General features: G+C 46.7%; 1 protein-coding gene across 2 annotated transcripts; it reads right to left on the bottom strand.

Annotated features, from left to right (window-relative positions):
* Positions 1-142: 142 nt before the first annotated feature.
* On the bottom strand, positions 143-26,210 carry Kank3 (KN motif and ankyrin repeat domains 3). Of its 2 annotated transcripts, none has more exons than XM_076919758.1 (11): positions 25,691-26,210; positions 6,862-6,921; positions 4,845-6,095; positions 4,664-4,763; positions 4,282-4,485; positions 4,100-4,187; positions 3,495-3,711; positions 1,579-1,724; positions 1,289-1,489; positions 1,111-1,209; positions 143-391 (listed from the first exon to the last, which is right to left on the bottom strand). In XM_076919758.1, the coding sequence occupies exons 1-11, from the start codon at positions 26,064-26,066 to the stop codon at positions 314-316; spliced, it is 2,820 nt and encodes a 939-aa protein (XP_076775873.1). In that variant the 5' UTR covers positions 26,067-26,210; the 3' UTR covers positions 143-313. The 2 variants fall into 2 exon arrangements, with proteins under 2 accessions (XP_076775873.1, XP_076775874.1); XM_076919759.1 differs by lacking the exon at positions 25,691-26,210 and adding an exon at positions 12,570-12,632.
* Positions 26,211-26,701: the final 491 nt, after the last annotated feature.

Below are 26,701 nucleotides of genomic sequence, written 5' to 3'. Positions count from 1 at the left end.
GTCTAGGAATTGGTTTTTCCAGCAATGTCTTGGCTTTATAAAAGTTGTAACCATGCACTCTTATTTTGAAAGCCCTCCCATAGGTGTGTTGCACATGGGGTGGGGTGTGTGTCCCTACTACTTCCATCCAAGCAAATACAAATTTAGTAGAAATACTTTATTAGGAAGTATGTTTTATGAAGGGATATAGCATTACCCAGGCTTTGCCTCACCCTTCCCCTCAGCATTCCTAACAAGCTAGAGGTGCCCTGCTGTGATTCAGAAGCTCAGACAGCAGAGGAATGTCTCCTATGCTCCAGATGTAGGCAGCAGCTCATAGAGGTTGAGGTCCCTCATTTGTCACTGCATCCCTTTGCAGTGTGGCTGTGGGAGACCCTGGAGGTGACTGTCCCTACAACAAAAAAAAGTGGTCCTATAGGCAAAAGGCTAGTTTCTGATACCATGGGGGGGAGGTGGGCAGTGCAAGTGGGAACTGGCTCATTTCAAGCTTCCCAGGTTGAACACATGTTAGAAGTATCGGTCACAAAGATGGCAAGGGTAAACCCAGTACTGCTGTCCAGTATCCTACGAATTAGGTGTGCTCTCCCAAGCATACTTGGCTGCTGAGGCAAACTTTCGCCAAGCCTCCAGGCTAGGATCTCTAGGATACGATAGTTTGCACCATTTTTCCCTCTTAACAAGAAAACCTTACCAAACCAGGTAGTTGGGGTGTGCCTTTTCTGTGTTTTATCCTAGCTTTGTTTCCTAACCTGAAGGTGTGTTTACCCCCAGTTTGCTAGTTAAACATCAAATAGTGGATTGGTGATGGTTACCAACAGCACTGCCCCACCACTACCAAAGAAGTCAGTGTTTGAGGCTTACATAAAGTGATTTTTTTTTTTTTTTTTTTTTTTGGTTTTTTGAGACAGGGTTTCTCTGTGTAGCTCTGGCTGTCCTGGAACTCACTCTGTAGACCGGGCTGGCCTGGAACTCAGAAATCCGCCTGCCTCTGCCTCCCAAGTGCTGGGATTAAAGGCGTGCAACACCACTGCCCGGCTCCATCTTTGATCTTAAAGAAAAAAAGACTTGGGAAGGTGCTTAACATCTTTGTTTCTTGGGGACCACACTTACCTGGAAGTCATGGTGGTTTGATGTCAGGTGGGCATGGAGCAGTGCAGCTACCTCATCCTGTTCAGCCTCCAGTGCAATGGCCAGGGCACTTGTGCCCTCCTGAGAAATATAGGACATTCAGTCCCTGGGCTACAGAGGCATATACCACCACTACTCCAGGCCCTTGCTAGTGGCTCACATTGTCTAAGATGGTTAGGTCACAACCTGGCTGGGCCAGCAACAACTGAACTGTATCAAGGCGTCCGTACTCGCTGGCACACATCAGTGCTGTAGCCCCATCAGCATCTTGTATATTGACATCGGCCCCACATCCCAGCAAGGCAGCTACCATGTCCTGGTGGCCATGGCTGATGGCCAGCATGAGAGCTGTCTGTCCAGTCTGCAAAATGAAGGGACGAGGTCTGGAGTATTTGAAAGTAGAAAGTGGCACCACCTTACCCACCCAGAGGAATGGAAGTACCTATGTACCTGGCTAGCTTTGGCATTGACATCACCCATGCTGAAAAGTCTCTGAACCACAGCCATGTCTTCCTCCTCCTGTCCTACAGAAGTGAGTGCAGCCAACATGAGTGCAGAGTAGCCAGCTCTATTCTGGTGATTGACATCACAGGCCCCTGAGGAGAAGAAAGGTCAGTCACTTCATGTAAGCCTCAAATACTGATTGTCTAGGGGGGACAGTGTTGGGTCTCCTGCATCACAGGTGATGGGTAAGCATCTCTTACCCCAGGGTGACCACAGACAAGGACAGGGCATGAAATACTGCTTCCAGCTTCCCCAGCACTAAGATTGCTGGGCAAGAACTACCAGTTGATGGGACTACATCCCTTGCCTCTCGGCCAACTGTATCCCTGTGCATTCGTGCGCGTGTGTGTAAATACAGAGATTAGAGAAACCTGAGTGTTCCCTACCTATCAGCTAAGTTGGCAGCCAGTAAGATCCTGCAGCCTCTATTATCCATAGCCCCAGAAATAAACCACTGGTTTACATGTACTCTTGCAATGCAAGTGTCTCTTTCCCTCTTGTTTTTATTTGCTAATTATCTCTCTTCAGGTCCACTCATGAATGCTTTACAACAAGGACACAGACTTAAAACACTGGAGAATTTGCCAGGTGTGTAAGCCCAGCACTTTAAAGGTGGAGGCTTGGCCACAAGTTCAGAGCCAGCTTGAGCTACACAGTTCTAGGCCTACACAGTGAGCCTTGTCTCAAAAAATAAAGTAAAATTTGAAAAGATTTTTAACTTGGCCAGGTGATGGTGGCACACACTTTTAATCCCAGCATTTAGGAGGAAGAAGCAGGCAGCTCTCAAGTTCAAATCTAGCCTAGTCTACAGAGCACATTCCAGAGCAGCCAGAACTCTCCCAAAAAAAAAAAAAAAGGTGTGCCATGCTGACATGAAGGTGAGATGCAACTGAGCAACTAGAGGATCAAAGGTCCCAACAGAGAGAAGAATGAAGAGTGGTTGGTACCCTCTATGTTGTTTCATGAGCAAAACAATTATGAGTGGTCACTCTAAGACCGTGCTAGTACACACTAGATTTGATAGTTAGGAATAGCCACGTGAGTGTATTTGCCTCAGTGGGGGAGTAAGATGAGGCAGAGTTAGCAAGCAGGAGGCAGGTGAACAGTACTCCAGCTTGATAGTCAGAAACCCAATCTAACCAGTGAGCAACAACACACAACCCAGGGGACAGACAGTGGAGCCCAAAAACTCAGGAAACAGGCATATGTATATGCCTTTAATCCCAGCAGAGACAGGTGGATCTTTTGTGAGTTCCAGGCTAGCTAGAGCTACATAGATCCTGTCTCAGAGAAAAAAAAAAAAAATGACAAGGCCTAGAGATTAAAGAATATATGCCCAGGGAGTGAGGTGCTAAATTGAGGTCTCTGGTCTCAAAGCTGGGGTTATTGTGGGGGTTAGGGAGCTAACTCAGAACAGCCAAAGATATTAATACCAAAAGGCCTTTACACCCCTGTAATTTCAGTATTTGGAATTACAATTACTGAATTACAGAAGCAACAAGGTCACACATTTGAGGCCAGGCAGGGGCTAGATACCTAGGCCTTATGTCTGGGTGCACAAAGGGATTAGAACTGCAGGCCCGAGGACCAGACTTGGATCCCCAGCACCCACTAAAAGCTGAGCTGAGCACCATAGCACATGTCTAACTCCAAGGCTGGGGAGATGGAAACAGGTGGGACTTGCTGGCCAAACAACCGCGGGTTCAGTACAAACTTCAGTTTCAGAAAACAAAGTAGGGAGTCAGAGGAAAACACCCACCAAGAATAACTTCAGAGAGGCTCAATGGGACCCTCTGCCACTCATCTGTGCCCCTTCAGTGACCCCAACCTTAGCCTGCCTTGCCCCTCTTCACAACTCTGACCTGTATCCAGTAGCAGGCTGGAAATGGCCAGATTCCCATGAGACACGCTGTAATGCAGAGCTGTGTTTCCGTTGCCATCAGCCAGGTTCACCACATGAGCCAGCAGCTCAGGCCCCAGGCGTTTCACCCCTCGAAGCACCCCAGCCACAGGCTCAGCCTGAGAGTGTTTTTGGCTGGACACTCGAAACCACTCCTGGGCCACAAGTCGTGCTGCATTCTGGCAGGACCAGGACAAAGAATGCATCAATGCTGAGAAAAGATGGGAGAAGCTAAAAAAAAAAATGTGTATGTGGAAGACCCCTTTGGTGACCCTAGTAAGCAAGGGAGGGCAATGCTTTCTAAGTAGGATGTCAAGAAACCAGGTTGGGACCTCACCCTCTTCAAGAAGGAAGTACAGTCAGTGAGGTTCGTATGCTCAGGAAAATAAGACACATTATGGGGAAATAGGAGTTAAGAACCCGCTTGCTCTTGAAGTGTCATCGATGGGTCTGGGGCTCTGTTTTACTTGAGTCTGTGTTTGGGCAGTCAAAGAAAAAGTCACAGGTACTCCTGCTGTAGGAAACCCTGCACTCTGGGGGGGGGATAGAAATCGGGCCCACACTCACGACATCTCTGCTGGTGACTCCACGGGGCCGGATCAGCTGCTGATTCAGAGCGATGCAAGCCTCCCTCAAACGGGGGCTCAGTTCACACCTGCCAGGGAGGCCAGTGTAGACTAAGGATCCTGGGCGACAATGACCAGGAGGAAAGAGGGTATCCACATTCCAAACCTTTAGAGAAAGCTCACCTCCCTTCTCTCCCTGCCTTCAGCGCTGGATGTGTCTCAAGCTCGCAGTCCCTGGCATCTTGGTCATTGTGGGGGCCGGGAGTTCCAGCGTCAGATCCCCCACTACTATCATCTCCTGACCCAGAAGAGCTACTCCTGGGGAGTTCAGCAACACCATCTTCATCATCACTGTTGCTGGCATCCTCACTGGAGGAGCTCTCATACCTAAGGACAGGATGGGAGGCCCTGTGGGCTCATTCAAGTGTGTTGAGGTGAGAGTGGCATTTTAAAGACGAGGAAATTGAGGACTATCAAAGCCACTTTATGAGCAGAGGGGCAAAGCTAGGATTAATAGCCCGTGTCCCTGTGGCTGCTATGGAAAGAAAGAGGAGAAAGCGCTCACTCTCCGTTGAGGACCCCAACGAACTGCAGGCTCTTGGGTCCCTGACTGGATTGTGCACCTGGAGTACCATCTTTCTTCTTCATGATGGATTTGAGGATGCCTGGCAGGGAATCACAAGAGGGCACTGAGTTTGACTTCAGCGACTTGACAGGCCAAGGTTCAACCAGTAGTGGAGACTCACCAGCAGAGGCCACCTGGTCTCCAGCTGTGGGTCTGGGCTGGTTCTCCACTGGGAGCTCGGTCTGTGTGGTCTTCTCGGTGCAACCCAATGTAGTCTGGGTAGCAACCTCGTGAGACTGAGGTCTGATCACTGCAGCCTCGTGGGCCTCCTCCAGCTCCCTCAATCGGCCCCGCAAGAGTTCGCTCACCCCTCGCTGATGCTCCAAGCTGGTGCGGAGCAGTTCCAGCTCACGCTCTGCAGCCTCGGGCAACCCCAGCAGTGCCTCCGTCACCCACGTGTCCACCTCAACGGTCTCAGGGACCACCTCCACTCCAGCCTCCCCTGTCTCGGGTACTGCCTGGGCATCCACCTCTCGGGTCTCAGGCACGACTTCGGTGCCCGCCTCCCGAGTCCGGGGTTCCCCATCGGGTGTCCTAGACGCCGGGTCGAGCACCTGCAGCGCTCCTTCGGTGCACTTGGCAGCCAACCCGTCGGGATCGTCAGCCCGGGGGCTAGCCTTGGAGCGGACTCCGCGATCCGAAGTGGCCAGACGCTCGGTGAGGCGCCGAAGCTGGGCTAGCTTGTCTGGGCGCACCTCGATCTCTACTTCTTGCTCTGGATGCGCGCGCCCGGCCAGTAGCCGCGCCTTCTCGGCGCGCAGTGCGCGCACCTGCTCCTGCAGCTCTGGCAGAGCGCGCGCCTGGTCCTCAACCTCACGCAGGCGCCGCAACGCCGCGGCCATCTGCTCCCTCACCAGCTGCAGCTGGGCGGGGCCCGGCGAAGCAGGGGCGGGATTAGGGGCGGGGCTGCTGCGGCCCGACCCGCGCGGGCTGCGCGTGACCGCACGGGCCGGGCTGAGCGCGCGCTCCCGAGCCTGCGCCTGCTCCAATCGTCGGCTGGTTTCCAAGAGCGTGTGCTCGACGCGCGAATTGCGGGAGAAGGAGCGTGGCGACAGCGGAGGTAACGAGAGCCCCGGGAACGCCCCAGGAGAGAGTGCACCCGAGGCCCCGCCGTCGTCACTGGCCAGGGATTCGCTGGAGGTCCAAACTCCTGGGCTCCGCGCTCCCGCGAGGCCCGTTCGGGACGCGCGCGGGCGGCGCGCGGGCGGGGGTCCTGGAGCTCGGCGAGAGGCAGGACCACGCTCGATTTCCTCCACGTACTTGAGGAAGTCCAGGTCCAGGTGGAAGCCATAGGGAGTCTCCACAGAGTAGGGAGAGCTAGGGCTGCGGGCACTCCCAGTGGGGCCTGGGTACAGGGAAGAGCCGCCCAGGTCTGTGGTATAACAGGGGCGTGGAGAGGGAAGAGGAGTCAAACCAAGAAACTCCCAAACAGATTGAACAAATGTGTTTCCCGCTCCCTTGCCCCGCTCCCTTGCCCCTGCGATGCACCTGTACCTCTGCCAGAGCTCAAGACCACACCCGAGGCATGCAACCATGTTTAAGCACTTACGAACTTGGGACACTATAATAAGGAAGACAATATCCGGGCCCCTTGTTAGCCATAAAAAGACACAATCATTTCAAAATGATTTTCAAGGCACTAATACATGGTGAATTACAGAGCCACTGCAGGAGCCAACTTTGGCTCTCACGTCAGAAAAAAAAATTTCCTGTGGCAGGAACTTAAAAGATTGAGGCGGAAGCAGCTGCAAGGGCAGAAGATTCCAAGAAAAAAAAAAAAAAAAAAAACGGTCCGTGGAAGACAGTAGACGGGAGAATGCTGAAGAGTGGCGAATGGGTGGATGGAAGTCAGGTGTCTCCAGAAAAGTGAACTGAGGGAAGATGGAAGAACTAAAGGATGGGCAGAGGGCACACTGTGGGAGACTCCCTAGGCAACCATGGGGCATCGGGGCATTATTTATGGTGGATATCATGAGTGGGTGTTAAACAGAACCAGTACGTTGGCTAATAATGCTTTTGGAAAAGGCCATGTGGCAACTGTGTTAATAAAATAAAAAGGAATTGCTGAGCTGTATCCATATATACAATCACCCAGTGTGGATCTGTGTGAATACATTTACCTCATTTTGTACACTCACCAGGAAGGTTCTGATTCAGGACAAATTTGGCCATGTTTCCTGGAGTAGCCACCAGACAGCCTGAAAAAATGTCCCCCAGAAAAGTTAATGGTGCAAATCCAGTCCCACCCCTTGGTTTGAACCTGATGTTAGTTACACCGCCATTGAAACTTTGAGCAAACAGACCCAAGAGCATTCTTCCACCTCACCCAACCCCGTGCTCTCCTCCCTCTAGGAACCATGGATCTACTATGCAACAGATGGATCCCAAGTGCTCTACCACTTTCGCTTTTGAGACAAAACATTGCTATGTGGCTGTGGCTAATACTGGCCTCCAAATCATAATCCTGCCTGAGCGTCCCAAGTTCTGGGACGGCAAGTATGTGCCACCATATTTAGCTGCAATTTGAAGTTTATGAGGTATGAACACGCAAGTTGCAAAGCTGGGAAGGAAGAAGCAAGAAAGACATCAAGCAGAGGAAAATAAAACAGGAAGTACTCCAGACTTTGGAAACTGAGTGTGGAGTATCACAATCAAGAGCCAGGCGAAACACGCATTCCTTTAATACCAGCACTTAGAAGGTGGATCTCTGAGTTTGAGGCCAGTCTGGTCTACATAGTGAGTTCCAGAACATTTAGAACTACTACATAGTAAGACACTGTCTTGAAAAAAACAACAACAACAAAAAAATGGGGGAGGAATGGAAGGGGCTGGAGAGATGGCTCAGAGGTTAAATGCACTGACTGCTCTTCCAGAGGTCCTGAATTCAATTTCCAACAAACACATAGTGGCTCACAACCATATGTAATGGGATCCGATGCCCTCTTCTGGTGTGTCTGAAGACAGCCACAGTGTATTCATACACATAAAATAACTAATTCTTTAAAAAAGAAAAAAGTACAAGATAAGCCTAGGCAACTTAGACAGACCCTGTCACAAAAGTGAAAACAGAGCTGAGGATATAGTTCAATGGTCAAATGCTCACCTATTATTCCCCAGGTTCAACCCCCATTTTTCTTAGAGAAATGGTAAGAAGATTTCATTTTAGAATTTTAACCAAGGTTACTTGCAAAACCCCTATAGGAATGATGGAGGGAAAGTATAAGTCTAGATAAGTCTCCGTGATGCAGTGGTTGAATCCCCGTCTCTCTGGAATGTCTCTAGTGCAGGGGCTTCATAATGAAAACACAAACACCAAAGGAGGCAAAGCTGTAACTATACACGAGGAGTTCAATGTCTGCCTCCTCAGATGACATGGGGAAGCTAAGAAAAGGAAGGTCTAGATTTGCCTAGCATACAACAAGGACGTGAATTTGACCTGGAGCAGCACCAAAAAGGTAAACAAATCCTGGGCTGGAGATGTAGTTCACTTGGTAGAATACTTGTCTAGCACCCTTGGCTACTGACTAGTGGTGCATGCCTATCATGCCAGCATTCAAGAGGTAAGAAGCAGGAGGATCAGGAGTTCAAGATCATCTTCACTTATATAAAATCTGAAGCCAGCCTGGGATACGTAAGACCCAATCTCAGAAAGGTAGGTTGGAAAGATGGCTCAGCATTTGAGAGCACTTGCTGTTCTTGCAAAGGACCCAAGTTCAGTTCACAGCACCCACACTGGACAGCTCACAACCACCTGTAATTCCAGTTCCAGGGGATCCAACAGTCTTCTGGCCCCGAGGACACTTGTAAGCTCGTGGTCCACATACATACACTCAGATACATTCACATATAATAAAAAACAAAATTTTAAAGGAAAGAAGGGGCTGAAGAGTTGAGTGATTGTTACTCTTCCAGAGGACCCAAGTTTGGTTTCCAGCACTCACATAGTGGCTCACAACTTCTTTTAACTCCAGTTCCAGTGGATCCAATGCCCTCTTCTGGCCTCCTCAGTCACCAGCCACACACGTGGAGTGCATACATAAATGCAGGCAAACACTCATATGCATAAAATAACTTTTTTAAGGAAGGGAGAAATAAAGAAGAAAAACGAAAGAAAGCCAGGTGTGGGGGTATACACTGTACACCTTCCACTCAGGAGGGTAAGACAGGAAGCAAGATCAGTCTGGGCTACAACCAAGTCTAAGTTGTATACTGAGAACTATTTCGGAAAGAGGAAGAGCAGGTAGAGAAGGAACGAAATCACATGTAATAGGATAGTTAAGATCAAGCATTAAACCCAGAACTTTAATCCTCGCACTCAGAAGCAGAAGCCAAAGAATATCTGTGAGTTCTAGGACAGCCAGAGGTACCTAGAGAGACCCTGTCTGAGAACAGAAGCAGTATTAGGATAGGGACAGGGGTGTAGTCTCAGGCACTGCATTGGTGTAGCATGCATAAGGACCTGCGCTCAATCCTCAACGCCCAGCATCCCATGTACATGCAAAAATGGACAAAAACAGAATGAGAGGCTGGGACTTCGAAGGCTGGGGAGCAGGAAGTGGCTCAGATTGATCATCTACCTTAGACTCTCCCTGAATTCAGCACCATGGATTGTTATTGACAACTTTCAGAGCAATTAAGTTCGCTGCTATGTGTAAAACCTTTCAGGTTCGATTCTGTCCTCCTTCTGGGGAGCCCCTGTTTGTAGTGCCCAGTCAAGCCCTTGCCTGTGTAGCTTTACACCAAGCAGACCCAACCCATCTTCTTGCTAACTAACCCTCTGTTCCAAACAACTAAAAACCCAACCACTCTTTCCGGCTTCTTGCATTCTGTATGGCGATCTGAGGGCCAGACATTACTAGCGCCTCAACACCCATCAGCATGACTGCTGGGAGAATCCTCTTCTACTCTCCGACCCCCCTCCTCCAACCCTCCCCCTCTCCAACCTAAGGCTCTGAAATCTCCCTCCCCACTCCAAGCAGCTGTTTCCTGTCCCCTCGCACCGGCTACAAGGGGCAGGACAGCAGGTCACCATGGAGGACAGCCAGTGCCTCTCAGGGCTTGTTTTCAGGAAACTGCCAGGGAAGAACTGGGCTTTAGGAAAAGGCTGGACCAGGGCTCAGGGGTCTGAAACTGCCTTTCGCACAGCTGGAGTATGATCCTGTGCAGTCTGACCCCTCCTCCAGAAACCTGGTCACATCCAAATCCAAAGCATCAGGACAGAGAAAGCAGCCCCAGGTCGTTTTTAAGACTGGAACATCCAGGCCGAAAGACTGAATGAACTGAGGCATAGGGCAGGGAGATTGCTAGAGTGGTAAACAACAGTACGATTTCTGTTTGCTTTTAATTTGGGTGGTTCCGGGCTTTTTAAATTTTGTGTCTGTGTGTGGGTATTTGCCCATGGACGCCAAAAGCTATCGGTCCCCTGGAGCTGGAGTCACAGGTGTGAGCTGACCAAGATAGCTGCTGGGACTCAAACAAGAGTAGTTAGTACTCCGGCTTAATCACTGAGTCATCTTTGCAGCCCATTAGTTTTCTTTTGTTTTGTTTTGAGACAGGGTCTCAGGAAGCCCAGGCTGGCCTCCAATTCCTTCCATAGTTGACAGTGAATTCAACTCTCCTACCTCCAGCACCTGAGTGCTGAAATGACCAGAGTGCTTTACCTCACCTGGTTTGTGCAGTACTGGTGATGGAACATAAGGCTTCATGCCCGAAAAGCACATTCTGTAATGACTGAGCTACTGCCACGGCCTCATGTTTTTCCCCTTCTACATGTGGGTCAGCTTCTTTTTGTTCTGTTTTGTTTGTGTTTGAGACAAAGTCTCCCTATGTATCTAAACTAGGCTGGCCTTGAACTCACAGAACTTGTTCTGTCTCTCCCTCTTGAGTGCAATCCTGGCTTTTTGTTTTGTTTTATGTATTTGTGTAAGGCAGGGTCTCACTATGCAGAGCTAGCTAGCCTGGAATTTGCTATGTGAACCAGGATGGCCTCTAACAGAGATTTCTCTGCTTCTGCTTCTGGAATGCTGGGATTTCAGGCATGTACCACCACGCCCAAATGAATGCTTTTTTTCTTTCTCTCTCTCTCTCACTTGCCCTCAGTCCCACTGACACATGCTAGGTGAGTTCTGAGCTACATCACTAACCCCTTTTAATTTTTCTTTTTTTTTTTTACATTTTATTTATTTTATGTAGGAGGTGGGTGGGTGCAAGGATGCCCTGGGGTGAGAGTGGAGGTGAGAGGGCAGCTCTGTGGAGTCTGCTCTCTCCTCAGACCACGTAGATCCCAGGGATCCAACTAAGGACGTCATCGTCAAGCACCTTTACTGGCCAGTCCACCTTGTTGACCCATAATCCCCTTTACTAAATCGCTCAAACAGGCGTGGAACGCACTCTGTAGCCTAAGGCAGGCCTTGAACTCACTTAGCTCTCAGGCAGGTGTTCAACTTTCAATCCTCCTACCTGGATCTCTCCGGTAGGATTTTATAGGAGCTTTTGGAAAGATTCCCTTTCCCTCCCCTAGAAACTGCAGGGAACCTGGGCCACTTCTCACCCTCCCAGCTCGCACCTGTCAGTCCCGGCCAAAAAAATGGACAAAAACAGAATGAGAGGCTGGGACTTCGAAGGCTGGGGAGCAGGAAGTGGCTCAGATTGATCATCTACCTTAGACTCTCCCTGAATTCAGCACCATGGATTGTTATTGACAACTTTCAGAGCAATTAAGTTCGCTGCTATGTGTAAAACCTTTCAGGTTCGATTCTGTCCTCCTTCTGGGGAGCCCCTGTTTGTAGTGCCCAGTCAAGCCCTTGCCTGTGTAGCTTTACACCAAGCAGACCCAACCCATCTTCTTGCTAACTAACCCTCTGTTCCAAACAACTAAAAACCCAACCACTCTTTCCGGCTTCTTGCATTCTGTATGGCGATCTGAGGGCCAGACATTACTAGCGCCTCAACACCCAGAGTAAGGAGTGAGTGTGGTGGGGCAAGCCAACACCTAGACTGCCACACAAGCCAATGCCTCCCAAAGTGGGGCATGTAGCTGCCCTCATCTCTCCCACACTGCCTGGCTGTCAAAGCTAAATCCGGATCCCCAGCCTGAGACCCCCTCATTAGGCCGTCAGAGCTGAAGCCACACGCCCCCACACCCGGCCCTGGGACTATTTTGGGACACAGAGCTGTGATCAGGCAACCTGAAGCATAGTGCACAGAGCATGCAGTGCGCATCCGGGGTCCTGAAGAAGTAATGTCTTACTGATATAAGGCTCTAGGCGGTGGGAGCCACTCAATGTTGGGACGTGATTCTGAGACTCAGGGTGGGGTGGGGAGGTGATGATAGGACAGGGGGTCCTTAAGTCATCAGACACACACACACACACTCCTCTCCAAACATACACAACCAAGTCAGCTTCGAAAAGACAGGGCAGTTTCCTTCAGGAAAAGCCGCTGGGCGGTTGCATCCGCTACTATTGTCTGTAGGTCCGGGGGGCCATCCGTCCCTCCCTCTAACACCGTTTCCGTATCATCCGCCCACTCCAACCCACTGCAAAAAGCTCATTCCCAGGTCTCCAACCCAACTCTGGGGAAGGGTCCCATAAAGTATCTGGGAGACTACGGTGCGCACAAGCTTCTCTGGTTAGGTCCTGGATGGCTATGTGGTGGCGATGTGCTCAATCTAGGATCCGCTTTAAACCACCTGAGGCTCCCAATGTCCGAATGGTCACCATTACAGAACACAGCGCCCACCCCGTCGCAACGCACAGAACCCATAGAAGGGGGCTAAAAGCAACACACCACTCCCGGGCACCTGTGTCTTCAGCTTCCCCTCTAGGACCCGCGTGGGTGACTTTACCTGAATGCGAAGCCCCGGCCGCGCCCGCACCGCACCCGAGCCCGCCCCATCCAAGCTCGGGACGGTTTATAAAGGCTTTTGCCCCTAACTGACGGCTTTTTCAGCCAACCAGAACTCGAATCTAACCTAACTATCCAATTGTAAGACAGAATGAGCCATCTGGGCGGGGGCGGGGCGGGACGAGCCTGAGGGCAGGGCCTACATTCTGGATCTGTGAAGATGAGAGGGGTGGAGTGGGATGCTGCCCGGCCAGCTACCACTAAATCCTGCCTGGTCCAAGAGTAAGAAGGTGAGATTTCATTCACAGGACAGTAGGGGGCTATAGGAGAAATCTATGCAAACTATTCCAATGGGATTTATGTAACGAGTTTAATTCCTACTGTCTTGTTGAAGTCCTAAGAGCCTGGATCTTGCCCACTGCAGGAACTTTGCATACATTGTGTCACTTCAAGAAATATTCTCTATATGTGATACTTTCCTATATCCTATGTTCAATTGGAAAATTGAACATTTTCCAAGTGTTCAGTCTATGTGCCCCTGTGCCCCGCAAGAAAACAAAACAACAGAAAGAAAGAAAAAAAAAAAAAAAAAAAAAAAAAAAAAAAAACCTAACGAACCAAAACACCCGTAGCATAGCCTTTCCCTAGTCATTATCATTGCCGTAGCAATGGTTTATTAACTTAATAGCAATTTTCATTATTAGAAAGGCAAGGTTACTACCATCACCCCTACTAGACATTTTAGGATTAGGGAACTTTTTATCCACTGCCTCAGGCATACACTTGTTACTTAATAAATGTCTGTTCTGCTGGAGATATCTAACTCAATGGTACAGAACTTGTCTAGTATACCTACCACAGTAGATAGGCAGGCAGGCAGGCAGGCAGACAGACAGACAGACAGACAGGCAGGCAGACAGACAGATGAACAACAGATACTGTGTAGATGATAGACACGTACATCTGTATATGCAAACATGCAGAGATGATAGATAAAAAATTGTCACAGAAATGACTTAAGTTATATTTATTAAGGTCAGTGAGATGGCTTATCATGTAAAGGTTCTTGCTTCCAAGTTTGACGATCTGTGTTTGATTCCTGGGACCATGTAATGCAAAGAGAGATCTGTCTCCCGCAAGTTGTCTTCAGACCTTCTTCATATTGTGCTATATACATCAACCCACACACATATATACATACAGTATGTAAATAAAACTTTTTAAAGGTACATTTAACTTTAGCCCATTTTGGAGTATGTTTTGATCAAAAGCTGCTATAGTTTATTTATTTGTTTGTTTTTTTTTTCCTCTTAACATAGCTTGACTGATTGTCAGGCAAATGAGTCAGTCTCTGGGTCTTGTGCTTTCTGAGCTGAGGTCCATGCGAAGGAATAATGAGTACTCTGAAGAAGAGAAAAAGAGATGCAAGACCCTCATCTGCAGTGAATGGAGAATTGAGGATTTAGGGAAAAGGTTCTGGAAGGCAGCTTTCAAGGTGACCTCTAAAGGAAGATACTCCAGGCAAGGATAAGAAGTATAAAACTCCCCCACAGGGACCTTGAACTGGGTATGTCAGCAAGAGATGAGTTTGTGGGATAGCAGGGGGTTTGTCTGCTCCCAGTTTGAGGCAAGGGGTTGGGGTTTTTTTTTTGCTTATTTTAGGTTTTTTGCCCTTGCTATGCTTTCCTAGGTTTTTGTTTTGTACTTTGACTTTGTTGAAGTCAGAGATGACCTTGAACTTCTGATCCTTCAGCCTCCACCTCCCAAGTAATGTGTATTTGGCTTGTTGAAACACGATCTCACTAGTGTGATAGGTTAAAGCCAGCTTTGGATCTGAGTCTGTGATGGTGCAAGCCTGTAAGCCCAGCATTGGGATGAGGTTGGAAGGTGGGGATCATGAGATCAAAGGAAGCCTGAGCTACGAGACTCTTCTATCTTTCCCAGCCCTACTTCATGTTTCAATTACAGTACCTGTAGCAGTACTACAGTCAGATGCTACAGTAATACATGTCTACAGTGAGTGAGTGTGTGTGTGTGTGGTGTTTTCTATGAGTATAGTGTGACTATGTGCATGAAGGTGATAGTCCATGTGAAGCTGGGGATAGTGTCAGATCTTTTACGTTTAAGGGCTCACTTTTGGTTTTGTCCCAGGGTCTCTCCCTGAAGCTCACCAGCTTCCCTAGCCTGACTGGCTAATGATCTTCAGGAATCCTCCTGTGTCTGTCACCCTATTTCTTACCCCAAGGCTGTGGTTACAGCCACATTCCTCCATGCCTGGCTATAGTCCCAATACCTGGTTTTCTCTACTTACAAAAAAGCTTGATCTATTTTCATTGGTTGATAAGCTGAAGAAATATGCCCAATTTGCCATAGAAATTTTGAAGTTGTAAAAATATTTTTATTGAATAATAAGTGGAGTGTGTGTGTAACATGTACAATGCCTGATTCCTGTCTCAATCTCCAAAATCAAAACCAAAAATGTTTAGCTGCACAGAGAGAGAGTGAGAGAAAGAGAAAGAGAGAGAGAGAGAGAGAGAGAGAGAGAGAGGTATATGTATAAGACAAATGCATAACTTTTTGTTTTGTTTTGTTTGTTTGTTTTTTGAGACAGGGTTTCTCTGTGTAGCCCTTGCTGTCCTGGAACTCACTCTGTAGACCAGGCTAGCCTCAAACTCAGAAATCTGCCTGCCTCTGCCTCTGCCTCCCAAGTGCTGGGATTAAAGGCGTGCGCCACCACCACCCAGCTTTCCAGAGTTATTTGAGGCCAAGCAGAGCAAAAAGTCAGAGGCTTCAAGGGAAGCCACATATAACAGTCAGGTTGGAGAGGAATTTGAGCCAGAACGGCTAAGTTAACCATATATGGCGTCCGGTGACAAATGGGTAACTAAGGAGGAGGTTTTAACAATTTGCTACTTAGAAACTGATAGGTTATTTCTCCTCCACCGGGTAAAAGGAGCCAATTCAAGCAAGATTAGAATATATTAAAGGCAGGTTTATTGGGAAGCTGCTCTCGGGCAAGTTCACTGGCCCCGAGGACTGAGGCCAGGGAAGTCACCTTGGGGAGAGGGGGAGGAGGAAGAGAAGGAGGAGGAGGTAGGGGGAGACAGAGAGGGAGGGAGGGAAGGCTAGAGGAAAGGAGGGAAGAGAGAGAGAGAGAGAGAGAGAGAGAGAGAGAGAGAGAGAGAGAGAGAGAGAGAGAGAGGCGAGCATAAGAAGATATATGGATTACACAGGGAGGAGCCTCTGGAGGAAGGGCAGCCCAGCCCCTGGGCTGGTGTTAAGGGTTGGGGACAGGGTATGCCAGGTAGGGACTGAGGGATGCTGGGAAAACGGGCCCAGGTCTGCTTTAATATGTAAAATAAGCAAGTCAGCCCTTTATCTGGAAGTCCTAAGCCAAACAGGAACACTTTAAAAATAGCTAAAGACTTTTTTTGTTTTGTTTTTGTTTTTCGAGACAGCTGGAACTAAAGGTGTGCCCCACCACCGTTCAGCAGAACTTTTCTTTCAGTGGTAGGAAGGAAACACAAATAGTAGATCACTGAGCTAATACCCAATCCAGTAAGCAAATTTTGATTGTTTTAGAGACAGTCTCATTGTGTAGTACAAGATGATTTAAAATGTGTGATTCTCCTGCCTAAGAATCTTTTTGTTGTTGTTTTTGTTTTTATTTTTCAAGAAAGGGCTTCTCTGTATAGCCCAAGCCTGGCTTCCTAGAAGCAGCTTTGATTGTGACTTGGGGAAAAGTACATGTCTTAGTCACTGTTCTATTGTTATAAAGAGAGACTACAACCAAGGCAAGTCTTATTTTTAAAAAGCACTTAATTGGGGGCTTGCTTACAGTTTTAGAGGGTTAATTCATGATCATCATGATGGGAAGGAGACAGGCATGGCACTAGAACAGAAGCTGAGAGCTTTATATTCACATCCACAGGCAGGAGAGAGGAGAGACAGAGACAGAGACAGAGAGAGAGAGAGAGACAGAAAGAGAGAGAGAGAGAGAGAGAGAGAGAGAGAGAGAGAGAGAGAGAGAGAGAAGTTTTAAAAGCTCCACAATGACAGAGCATGCCTTTACTCCCAGCACTTGAGAGGCAAAGACAGGCAGACCTCTCTAAATTTAAGGCCAGCCTGGTCTATAAAGCAAGTTCCAGAAAAGCTATGGCTACACAGAGAAGCCCTGTCTTGAAAAACAAAAACAATACAAACAAAATAACAGAAACAAACAAAATTTTTAAAAAAAACAAAAAAAGATAAAGAAGGGACCAAGAGAGACAATGCCACGGTGAAGAGCACTTGCTGCTCTCACAGAGGACTGAGTTCCCATTCCCAGCACCCACATGGTAGGTCATTAGCATCTGTAACTCCAGGTCCAGGGGGTCCCATACCCGTTTCTGACCTCTTCAGGTACCAAGCCTGCAGGTGGTGCTCATGCATACATGCAGAAAAAACATGTAAAATAAAATGAATAAGTCTAATTTAAAAACTGAAAAAGAAGACTGTTAGAAAGCTGCTATAATCTTAGAGATCATTAATGACCCCTCACACACACACCATTGCTAACACCCATCTTGTTCATCATAAAAAAAAAAAAGGGACTCTTTTCTCTGGAATCTCCAGAGGGAAGTGGGAGGGAGGAGCCAACTTCAGCCACTCCAGAACATACATGAAGCCCTTGGAAGCACTTTGGGCTCTTTCACCATTTCAAGGACCTCCTAGATATTTGCCAGACTACCTTCCACCCCTGTCTGGAATGCAGCTGCCCCAGGGAGGCTGTGGTTGGCTCTCAACACTCCCAGCGTCAGGGCTGAGGACACAGATGGGGCTTTCAAAGGACACAAGCCAACCCTGTACCCACTCCCCTCCCTGGGCAAAGCAGGTGGCCCATATCCAGTTGTTTCCCTCCCCAGAGAGTTCTGCAATTTATCCCTCTCCTACCTGTGGGGATAAAGGAACACACCATTCCTGGCATGTGTATCCTTCCCACTGCCCTCCTGCTACCGTCCCTAGCTTTGAGCAAGTTCGGTTGTTGCACAGAAGGTACAGTGACTTGAATATGCTTAGCCCAAAGAGTGGCACTATCAAGTATTGCCTTGTTGGAGTAGGTGTGGCTTTGTTGGAGGAAGTGTGTCATTGTGGGGATGGGCTTTGAAACACTGCTTCTAGCCACTTGGAACACAGTTTGCCCCTGGCTTCCTTTGAATGAAGACTAGAACTCTCAGTTCCTCCAGCTCCATGCCTGCCTGAAGGTTGCCATGCTTCCCCATCCTGATGATAACGAACTGAACCTCAGAACTGTAAGCCAGCCCTAATTAAATGTTGTCCTTTATAAGAGTTGCTTTGGTCATGTTGTTTGTTCACAGCAATAAAACCTAAACTAGGACAGAAGGGTTTTTTCACAGCTTAATGATCTGGAAAAGTGGGGTGTTCTTGAGTTTGACAGAAGCTTCCTAGCCCCAAGTGGGCTTTAAATCAGGAGTTAGGGTGATGGACTTTCATGGTCACATAAAATTTCCACTGAGTTCGTGACAGCCAGTTTTTGTCTCATGAATTCAAAGAATGACATTCACATACAACAGGATGGGCTCAGGCAGGAGTTTTGTTATAGGTTTAATAGTAGGTGCTTAAGAGAAAGAACTAGAAGGGCGAGATGTCTTGCTCCCAAGCCTAGGGATCTGAGTTCAATCCATGGAACCCACACAGTGGAAGAAGAGAACCAGCTTGATTCAAGATCTAAGTTCCATTCTTCATAAGTCTCTTCCTTGCTTTGTTGTTGTTTGTTTGTTTGTTTAATGACTATGGTGGCAAGTGGTTATAATCCCAGCACTTCGAAAGCAGACAAGACAAAATCTCAGGCTCTCTGGCTGGTTAGCCTAGTAGTCAACTTGGCAAGTTCAGGCCAGTGGGAGATCCTGAGTCAAAATATACAAGAGGGATGACACTTGAGGAACAATGCCCAAGGTTGTCCTCTGGCCTCCACACACATACACAGCTCAACACAGCTGCACCTGTATAAACACACACACACACACACAAAATAAAAATAAAAAAAAAAATAAAGACATGAGCAAACTATTAAAGGCAATCAATCATCCAGTAAAGTGATTCATGACTGTAGTCCAGTGCTCAGGAGGCTGAAGCAGAAGGATCTCCAGGAGTTTGAAGCAAGCCTAGGCTACACACCGACCTCCAAACCATTGAGGGATTTTGGAGTAAGAGATTCTCTCTAGCTATCAACCAACCAACCAACAAAGCCAGTTAAGTAATTGATCCACGTAAGGCTCAACAGTGAAGCAAGTGGATGAAAGTTCCAGAAGAAACGGAACAGTAACATAGCCTCCGTGTATGAACGGACAGTAATTAGAAAAGAGAGCTGCTGCCACCTTGATCCTTTAACAGAAGTCCCCTTTCACCAAGTGGTTTTAGTTAAAACTACCAGAGGGCTGGAGAGCTAGAAAGCTGGCTCAGTGGTGCTCTTCCAAAGGACCAGGACTCAATTCCCAACACCCACATGGCAGCTCACAATTGTATTTCTAGATCCAAAGGATCCAATGACCTCTTCCTGCTTGGACACTATGCATATGGTACACATACATGCAGGCAAAATATCACTACTCACTGGAGGAAAAAAAAACACTAACCACACTTTTGTGGTATTTGTGAAGAAATATCACAGGATTCTAATCACAAATTAAAAAGGACCTTACAAAAGGACAGCCTATTGCTTTCAAACATATTCACTCCTGGTAGCCCACACCCTACCACCCCAGCAGCACTTGACTGATGGAGTCAGAGGTCCAGAAGTCACAGCTTCTCCTGTTACACAATAAATTTGACCCTGTCTGGGGGGAATCGGGGAAGGAGGTAAGGATAAGACAAAAACAAACAAACAAACAAACCTCCAGGCAATGGTTGTGCATGCCTTTAATTCCAGCCCTTGGGAGGCAGACACAGGTGGATTTCTGAGTTCCAGGCCAGCCTGGTCTACAGAGTGAGTTCCAGGACAGGCAGGGCTATACAGAAAAACTGTCTCAAAAAAAAAAAAAAAATCAAAAAAAAAAAAAAAAAAAAAAAAAAAAAAAAAGACAAAAAACCCGAGCTTGGTTATTCCCCATATCACCACTAGGTGGTGAGAGTTCTTTATTTCAAACGTCACTTAAATTGCTGGCTCTAGAGTTAGGGGAGTGGGAGGGCAGGGCAAGGGCTGGAAAGATGCCTCAACAAAGAGAAGCATCCTGAGTTCATCCCAGGAATCAAATAGAGGGAAGAAAGAACAACTTCCACAAGTGGTTCTTACACTGTGGCATGCACAGGCCCACGTTCAAACACATGCACCCACATATACCCAATATCAATAAACATTTAAAAATTTAAAAATTTCTCATGAGTGCAGGATTTTGTCTGCACATATACATGTACCATGCATGTATGTACATATTACCGATGTAGGCCAGAAAAGGATTTCCTGGAACTGGAGTTAAAGATGGTTACGAGTCACCATGTGGGTGCTTGGGAACAGAACATACATCTTCTGAAAGAAAAAGCCAGTTCTCCTAACTGCTGAGCTATTTTTTCAGTCACAGTAAAATGTAATTTTTTTTAAAAAAAGGGATCAGGCCAATGTTACCTTTAGTTACATATCAAACTCTGAGGTCAGACACTCTGAGGTCAGCCTGGGCTCTAGGAGATCCTCTCTCAAAGAAAGAAGCCAGTGACTCTGACTCGGTGAGCAAAGGCAGATGCACCAAGGCTTCCTGCACAAGCCTAAGGACCAGAGCTAAATCTCTAGGACCCACGTGGTGGAAGGAGAGAGCGTACTCTAGGATGTCCTCTGACTTCCACATGCTTGCCATGGTGCGCAAGTGACCACACTCAAATACACACACACACACACACACACACACACACACACACACATACACTTAACCAACATAATAAAAAATAAGAAAAACCATGTCTGTGTGGTAAAAGATAAAGACAGCAGGAAGTGCAGGTCAGTGGCAGAGTATTCACCAAGTGTGTGTCAGACTCTAGGTTCTACTCTTCATAGAGGAGGAAGAAGAAATGGAGGAAGAAGGAATGTTCTGAACTAAAGGTAGACTGAGAGATATGACATTAAAATGTCATAAATGACCCTGGATTGGTCCAGAGTCTCGATATGTAGCTCTATCAATTCTGGAACATCTATGTAGACCATGCTAGCCTTGAACCCACAGAGATTTGCCTACCTTTTCCTCCCTGGTACTGCAGTTAAGGATTAAAGGTGTGTGTCACTACATCCAGCTAGAAAATATATATATATATATAATGCTTTAAGGGACCGGGGCCTGTTGCTTTACAATTTAATCAATTTAAAATATTAAAACAGCAGGCAGACACAGTGGTGCTTGCCTTTAGACCCAGCACCCAGGAGGCAGTGGTAAGCAGAGACCTCTGTGTTCAAAAGCAGCCTGATCCAGGATTGGCAGGGCTGTATAGAGAGATCCCCATCTCAAAATAAATAAAATATTAAAATGGGCAGTTAATTAATTAATGGTTACCCTGTTGTCTTTGATTATGCCATCAGCATCAAGATCACTCAGAGTCTTCTCTTTCTCCTTCTCACTCTTTAAAAGGTGTTTTGTTTTGAGAGAAGGTTTTCTGTATCCCAAACTAGCCTAGAACTCTTTATGTAGCCACAGGCACACGTGCGTGTGTCCGTGCATGCGTGCGTGCATACATGTGTTTATATATCTGGTGCTGGAGATGGAACCCTGGGCTCCAAGTGTGCTAAACAAGAAACAAGTGCCCTATCAACTTGTAGCCATAGCCATCCCAAACTCTCACATTCCAAGGATCAGCAAGTCCTTTATGTTCTCGAAATCTATCCAGTATCCATATCCAACTACACTTCACCACCACGTGGTTTCCTTCCGTGTCCAGCCTGGGCTAAGGAAGTCTCATCTGCTCTTTGCTTAGAGTCCTCTACATGACTTACATACTAATAAAAGATGAAGTCCCATAGCCCGGTGTGGTGGCAAACACCTTTAATCCCAGCACTTGGGTGTCAGAGGCAAGGAGTTTGAGGTCATCCTTGTCTACAAAGTTTCAGAAGTGCTACACAGAGAAAGCCTGTGTTGAAAGAAACAAAAACAAACAAAAAGATCAAGTAATTTCCCAGTACATTTAAGGATCTGCCTTTGTTGTCTTCCTGCCTTGACTTACCCCCTCTTAAAAAAACATGTTACTTTAGTGTGTGCATGCATGTGCACACATGTGGGTTTAAGCACTACAACACACAAATAGACACAAATCGAGGACAGGTCAGTTCTCTTCCTCCATCATGCACGTCCCAAGAATTAAACTCAGGTCCACAGGCTTGGGGTAAGTGTCTGTGAGGACCCAGTGAGCCATCCTGGCAGGTGGCTTTCTCTCTCTCTATTATTCACTTCTCTGCTGCAAGCACATGGCCCTCCTTCCTGTTTACTCAGTGATCATCTATAATCACGTCTGCACAGAACCTTTGCATTGCAATTTCCTCTTTCTGGAATATTATTTTATTTATTTATTTATTTATTTATTTATTTATTTATTTAGGTTTTTCAAGACAGGGTTTCTCTGTGTAGCTCTGGCTGTCCTGCAACTCACTCTGTAGACCAGGCTGGCCTCGAACTCAGAAATCCACCTGCCTCTGCCTCCCAAGTGCTGGGATTAAAGGCGTACGCCTTTAATCTTTTTTTTTTCCCCTTTTTTTCCTTCCCCATGAGATGGTGGGAGAGTCACACGGGAAGAGGAAGAGACAGCGGGATTCGAACTCGGGAAGGGCACGGCTGCTGTTTGGAGGCGGCCGCCCAAGGCGTGCGCTACCGCTGGCTTTCTGGAATATTATTACATCAGATAATCCACTTGGCCAGCTTTTTCACTTCCTAACTTCCTTGCTTTTCTCACCGAGTCCATTTCTAACCACTCCACTTAAAATTACTAGTATCCCTCCCTCAATCTGTATGTTCTTTATCTTCTTTGCTTATTTTTCCTCCTTAGATCTGTATACTTTCTCTCTTTCTAACTTGTCTTGCTGATTATGTCTTTCCTGAACAGTAATTAAAACCATCAGGTTTCAGCGAACCGCCGGTGGCTCGGCCCTTAAGGCTCCCCCCCTTCCCCCCCCCCCCCCCCCCCCCCCCCCGCAGAGGGCGTCCCGTCTCTTGGTGCGCCGGTTCGAGTCCCGCCGTCTCTCCCGCTTCCCGCGTCATCTCGTGGGAAAAAAAACAAAACAAAACAAAACAAAACAAAAACATCAGGTTTCTATATTAAAAGATTTTTGACCCAAGTGATGAGAAGAAAATGTGGTGCAGAGGAGGTGCCCCGCAAATGTTTGATATATTAATACTGAGACGAGATGGGAGCTGGTGAGCTGGCTCAGTGGGTAAAAGCACTGACCATGAAGCCTGAGGCCAGAGTTCAATCCACAGAACTCAGATGATAAGACATGGGAGCTGAGTCCCACAAATTGTCCTCTAACAACACATACACTAGGTGGCGCGTACATCTCACACATGTGCATATTTAATCAATGAAATACTGCAGAAAGGGAGAAAAAAAAGTAAGCGAAGGAAAATCTACTATTCATCACTTCCATACCCCCTTGACTATTGACAGATTCTATGGGTATGTTAATCATGCATCTTGCCCAGGCTATGTTGGGCATCTATGATTGCCCAGGTTAACTTGGCAGTCCTTCCTCCTGGCATATGTAAGGGCTGCTCACTGGTAAGCCAACAGGGGGTGCTAGAACCTGGGTTACAATCTTAGAAACTTAGACCTGCTTAACATCTGAAGGAAGTTGGTTTCTTTTAAGGAGAAACACAACAAAAATGTCTTGCAGCGGCTTTGTCTTCCCGACATAAAAACAATTTCTGGTCTTCTGAAATAATCAACACAGAAGATCAAGAAATTTTAAAGCACCTGGTGACTCACACCAGTAACTACTTAAGAGAGTGGACAGTCTGTAGTCATCTTTGGCTAAGTAGTAAGTTTGGGACCAGTCTGGGCTACACAAGACCCTGTTTTTTTGTTCTGTTTTGTTTTGTTTGTTTTAAAATAAAGGGCCATGAGTTGCTCAACGGGTGAAGATGTTTGCAACCAAGCCTGAACAATCTGAGTTCAAGTCCAGGGACCCACTTAGTAGAAGGAGAGAACAATGCCTAAAAATTGTTTTCTGACCCCCACACACATGCCATGGCATGTGCATGCTCACATATACACAAACACATGATAAATAAATAACATATAAAAATATTATATTATTTGGGCCTTGAAAGACAACTCAGCAGTTCAGAGCATTTGCCACCGTGCAGACGGCCTGACTTTAGCTCCCAGCACCCAGTGATCGGATGCTTTATTCTGACTTCTGTGGGTTCCTGCACACACGTAGTGCACATATGTTCACTCTGGAATACATACAAACATACATAAAATAAATAAACACTTCTTAAAGAAAGTGTGGACAATTATTTGACTTTCTGTATTATTTATATTTTCCAAGTTAGTATTATTAAGTAGTTTTTGTTTAGATGTCCAAAGTGCTACCCATTGTTTGTTTTTGTTTTTCAACACAGGGTTTTTCTGTGTAATCTGTAGCACTGGCTAGCCTAGAAGGTACTCTGTAGACCAGGCTGACCTTGAACTCACAGAGATCCACCTGCCTCTGCCTTTAAAGTGCTAGGATTAAAGGCATGAGCCACCATGCCTGGCTTAGCCAGTAATCTTTTTAATTTTTTTATTATATTTATTTTCTGTGTGGATATATGTATGCAGGTGTATGTGAGCTTGAGAGAGAGACAGAAAGACACAGAGGCAGAGAGAGGGAGAGAGAAAGAAAGAGAGACAGAAGAGACAGAGACAGAGAAAGAGGGGGCAGGGAAGAGTGTGGTACACTCTTGGGGGCCAAAGGAGAACCTGTAGGAGTCAGTTTTTTCCTTCTACCATGTGGATCACATTATCAAATTCAGCTTCTCACCCCTGGCAACAAGAGCCTTTATCCACTGAGCTATCTTGCCAGTTCCTTCAGTCTTATTGGGGGGGGGGGGGGGAGAAAACTATACAAAAGACATTCAAAGGGCTATTAAATGATTGGAAAGATAACTTGAACTTAGATGAAAATGAAAACTGTGTGAGATGTCATTTTCTGCCTATCAGATTGGCAAATGACCAAAAACTTAATGAAATAATTTGTGGACAATAGCAGGAGAAAATAAGTGAACAGTTATACAATGTTGGCATATGATAGCCTAGTTCCCGTGGATAACGATTTGGTAACATCTCCCTGAGCCATAAACATGTGTCCCCTTTGACCTAGTTTTCCAGTTTGAAGAATTTACCCTACAGGTAGAATAAGTATAATTGTATATGTACAAGTTAACAACTTGAAATAGTATTTATTCTTTGCTTGAGATTGCAGCATTTGGGAGTCAGAGGCAGGGAGAGTTTGAGGTTAGCCTAGAATAACTAGTGAGGGTCTGTGTCAAAACACAAAACAAAAAATGTAGACCAGCAAGATGGGTCAAAGGGAATCTTAGTTTGCTGTCTTATTTAGGCTTTCCATTGCTGTGAAGAGACACCATGACCAAGGCAATTGGGGTTGGCTTACAGGTTCTGAGGTTCAGTCCATTATCATGGTGTCAGGAAGCCTGGCAGCGTTCAGGCAGACATGGTGCTAGAGAAAGAGCTGAAAGTTCTACGTCTTGATCAGAAGGCAACCAAGAGACTGTCTCTTCTGCACTGGGTGGAACTTCAAAGCCCACCCCCACAGTGATGCTTTTCCTCTAACAAGGCTACACCTACTCCAACAATGCCACACCTCCTAATAGTGCCACTTCCCATAGGCCAGGCATATTCAAATCATCACATTCCCTGGCTCTCATAAGCTTGTTCAAACACATGAGTCTATGGGGGCCATACCTGGCCATAGCATAATGCAGAATACATTTAGTCTAACTTGAAAATTCCCCATAATCTATCACAGTCTTAAGAATGTTTACATGTTCAAAGTCTCTTCTGAGATTCATGCAGTCTCTTAATTGTAACTCCCTATAAAATCAAAATCAAAAAGCAGATCACATACTTCCAAAATCAAAGGGTAAACATTACCATTCCAAAACATCATAGTGAGGAAATACTGGATCAAAGCAAGACCAAAAGCCAGCTGGGCAAACGCCAAACTCTGCATCTCCATGTCTGATGCCCAACTCCTTTCAGCTTTGTTGACTGCAGCACAATCCTTTCTCTTGAGCTGGTTCCACTCCCTGTTAGCAGCTTCTCCCACAGGAATCCCATGGCTCTGGCATGTGGAACAGCTTGTAGTCTCCAAGGCAACTTTGGCATTACAGCTTCTTGTTCCAATGGCTAGGGGCCACACATTATCTTCTTGACTCCTCCGAAGGGCTTGGGTCACACCTCCGGCTCTGCCCTCTGGAGCACTCCGGGATTTGGATGACCCCACTCCACTGCTGCTGCTGTCTTCCATATGCTGTGGTTTTTTTCAGTACAACTAGGCTTCACCAATAACTTCTCAGAGGTTCCCTCCATGGTGCTAAGATTCAACGTCTTTGCATGACCTTTTCAGTCCTGGGATGTCAACTGCGTCTGAGGCTGCACTTTCACCAGTGTTCTTTCCTGGCTTCTCACTGTTGTGCCAGCCCTTAGTTGCTCTCCATGACCCCTTCATCCCTTCAAAACCACTACGGCCTGGTTATTATCGTACATTACAAGGTCCAGCTGCAGCACAAGGTACAACCTTGACTATCTCTGGAACACAACTTTTTTTGTGCTCTAAGAAAACACCAGAAGATTTCACCTCAGTGATGCCATTCTCTTCTTAATCACTACCAACGTCTTAGCTCCAGCTAGCCAGCATCAACTGTCCCAGTAACTACTTCTATTTTTTTTTTTTAATGTATATGAGTACACTATAGCTATCTTCAGAAGAGGGCATCAGATCCCATTATAGATGGTTGTGAGCCACCATGTGGTTGCTGGGAATTGAACTCAGGACCATTTGGAAGAGCAATCAGTGCTCTTAACCACTGAGCCATCTCTCCAACCCAACTTCTTTTATTCTTGACTCTAACACCAGTGCCACATGTAACCTTGGTTATCCTG

The sequence above is a fragment of the Arvicanthis niloticus genome, chromosome 22, assembly GCF_011762505.2.
Source record: "Arvicanthis niloticus isolate mArvNil1 chromosome 22, mArvNil1.pat.X, whole genome shotgun sequence".
NCBI classification, from domain to species: Eukaryota; Metazoa; Chordata; class Mammalia; order Rodentia; family Muridae; genus Arvicanthis; species Arvicanthis niloticus.
The sequence above is the reverse complement of the archived record's forward strand: the minus strand, read 5'-3'. Positions and strand labels throughout refer to the sequence as shown.

What these genes read in the sequence shown, in the direction of transcription:
- Kank3 (XM_076919758.1), bottom strand. Translation starts at nt 26,066, where the DNA reads ATGGAAGACAGCAGCAGCAGTGGAGTGGGGTCATCCAAATCCCGGAGT. An exon ending in CCTGAATCAGAACCTTCCTG is followed by an intron (nt 6,096 to 6,861) that starts GTGAGTGTACAA and finishes GTTATACCACAG; the next exon opens with ACCTGGGCGGCTCTTCCCTG. An exon ending in TCAATGCCAAAGCTAGCCAG is followed by an intron (nt 1,490 to 1,578) that starts GTACATAGGTAC and finishes TTCATTTTGCAG; the next exon opens with ACTGGACAGACAGCTCTCAT.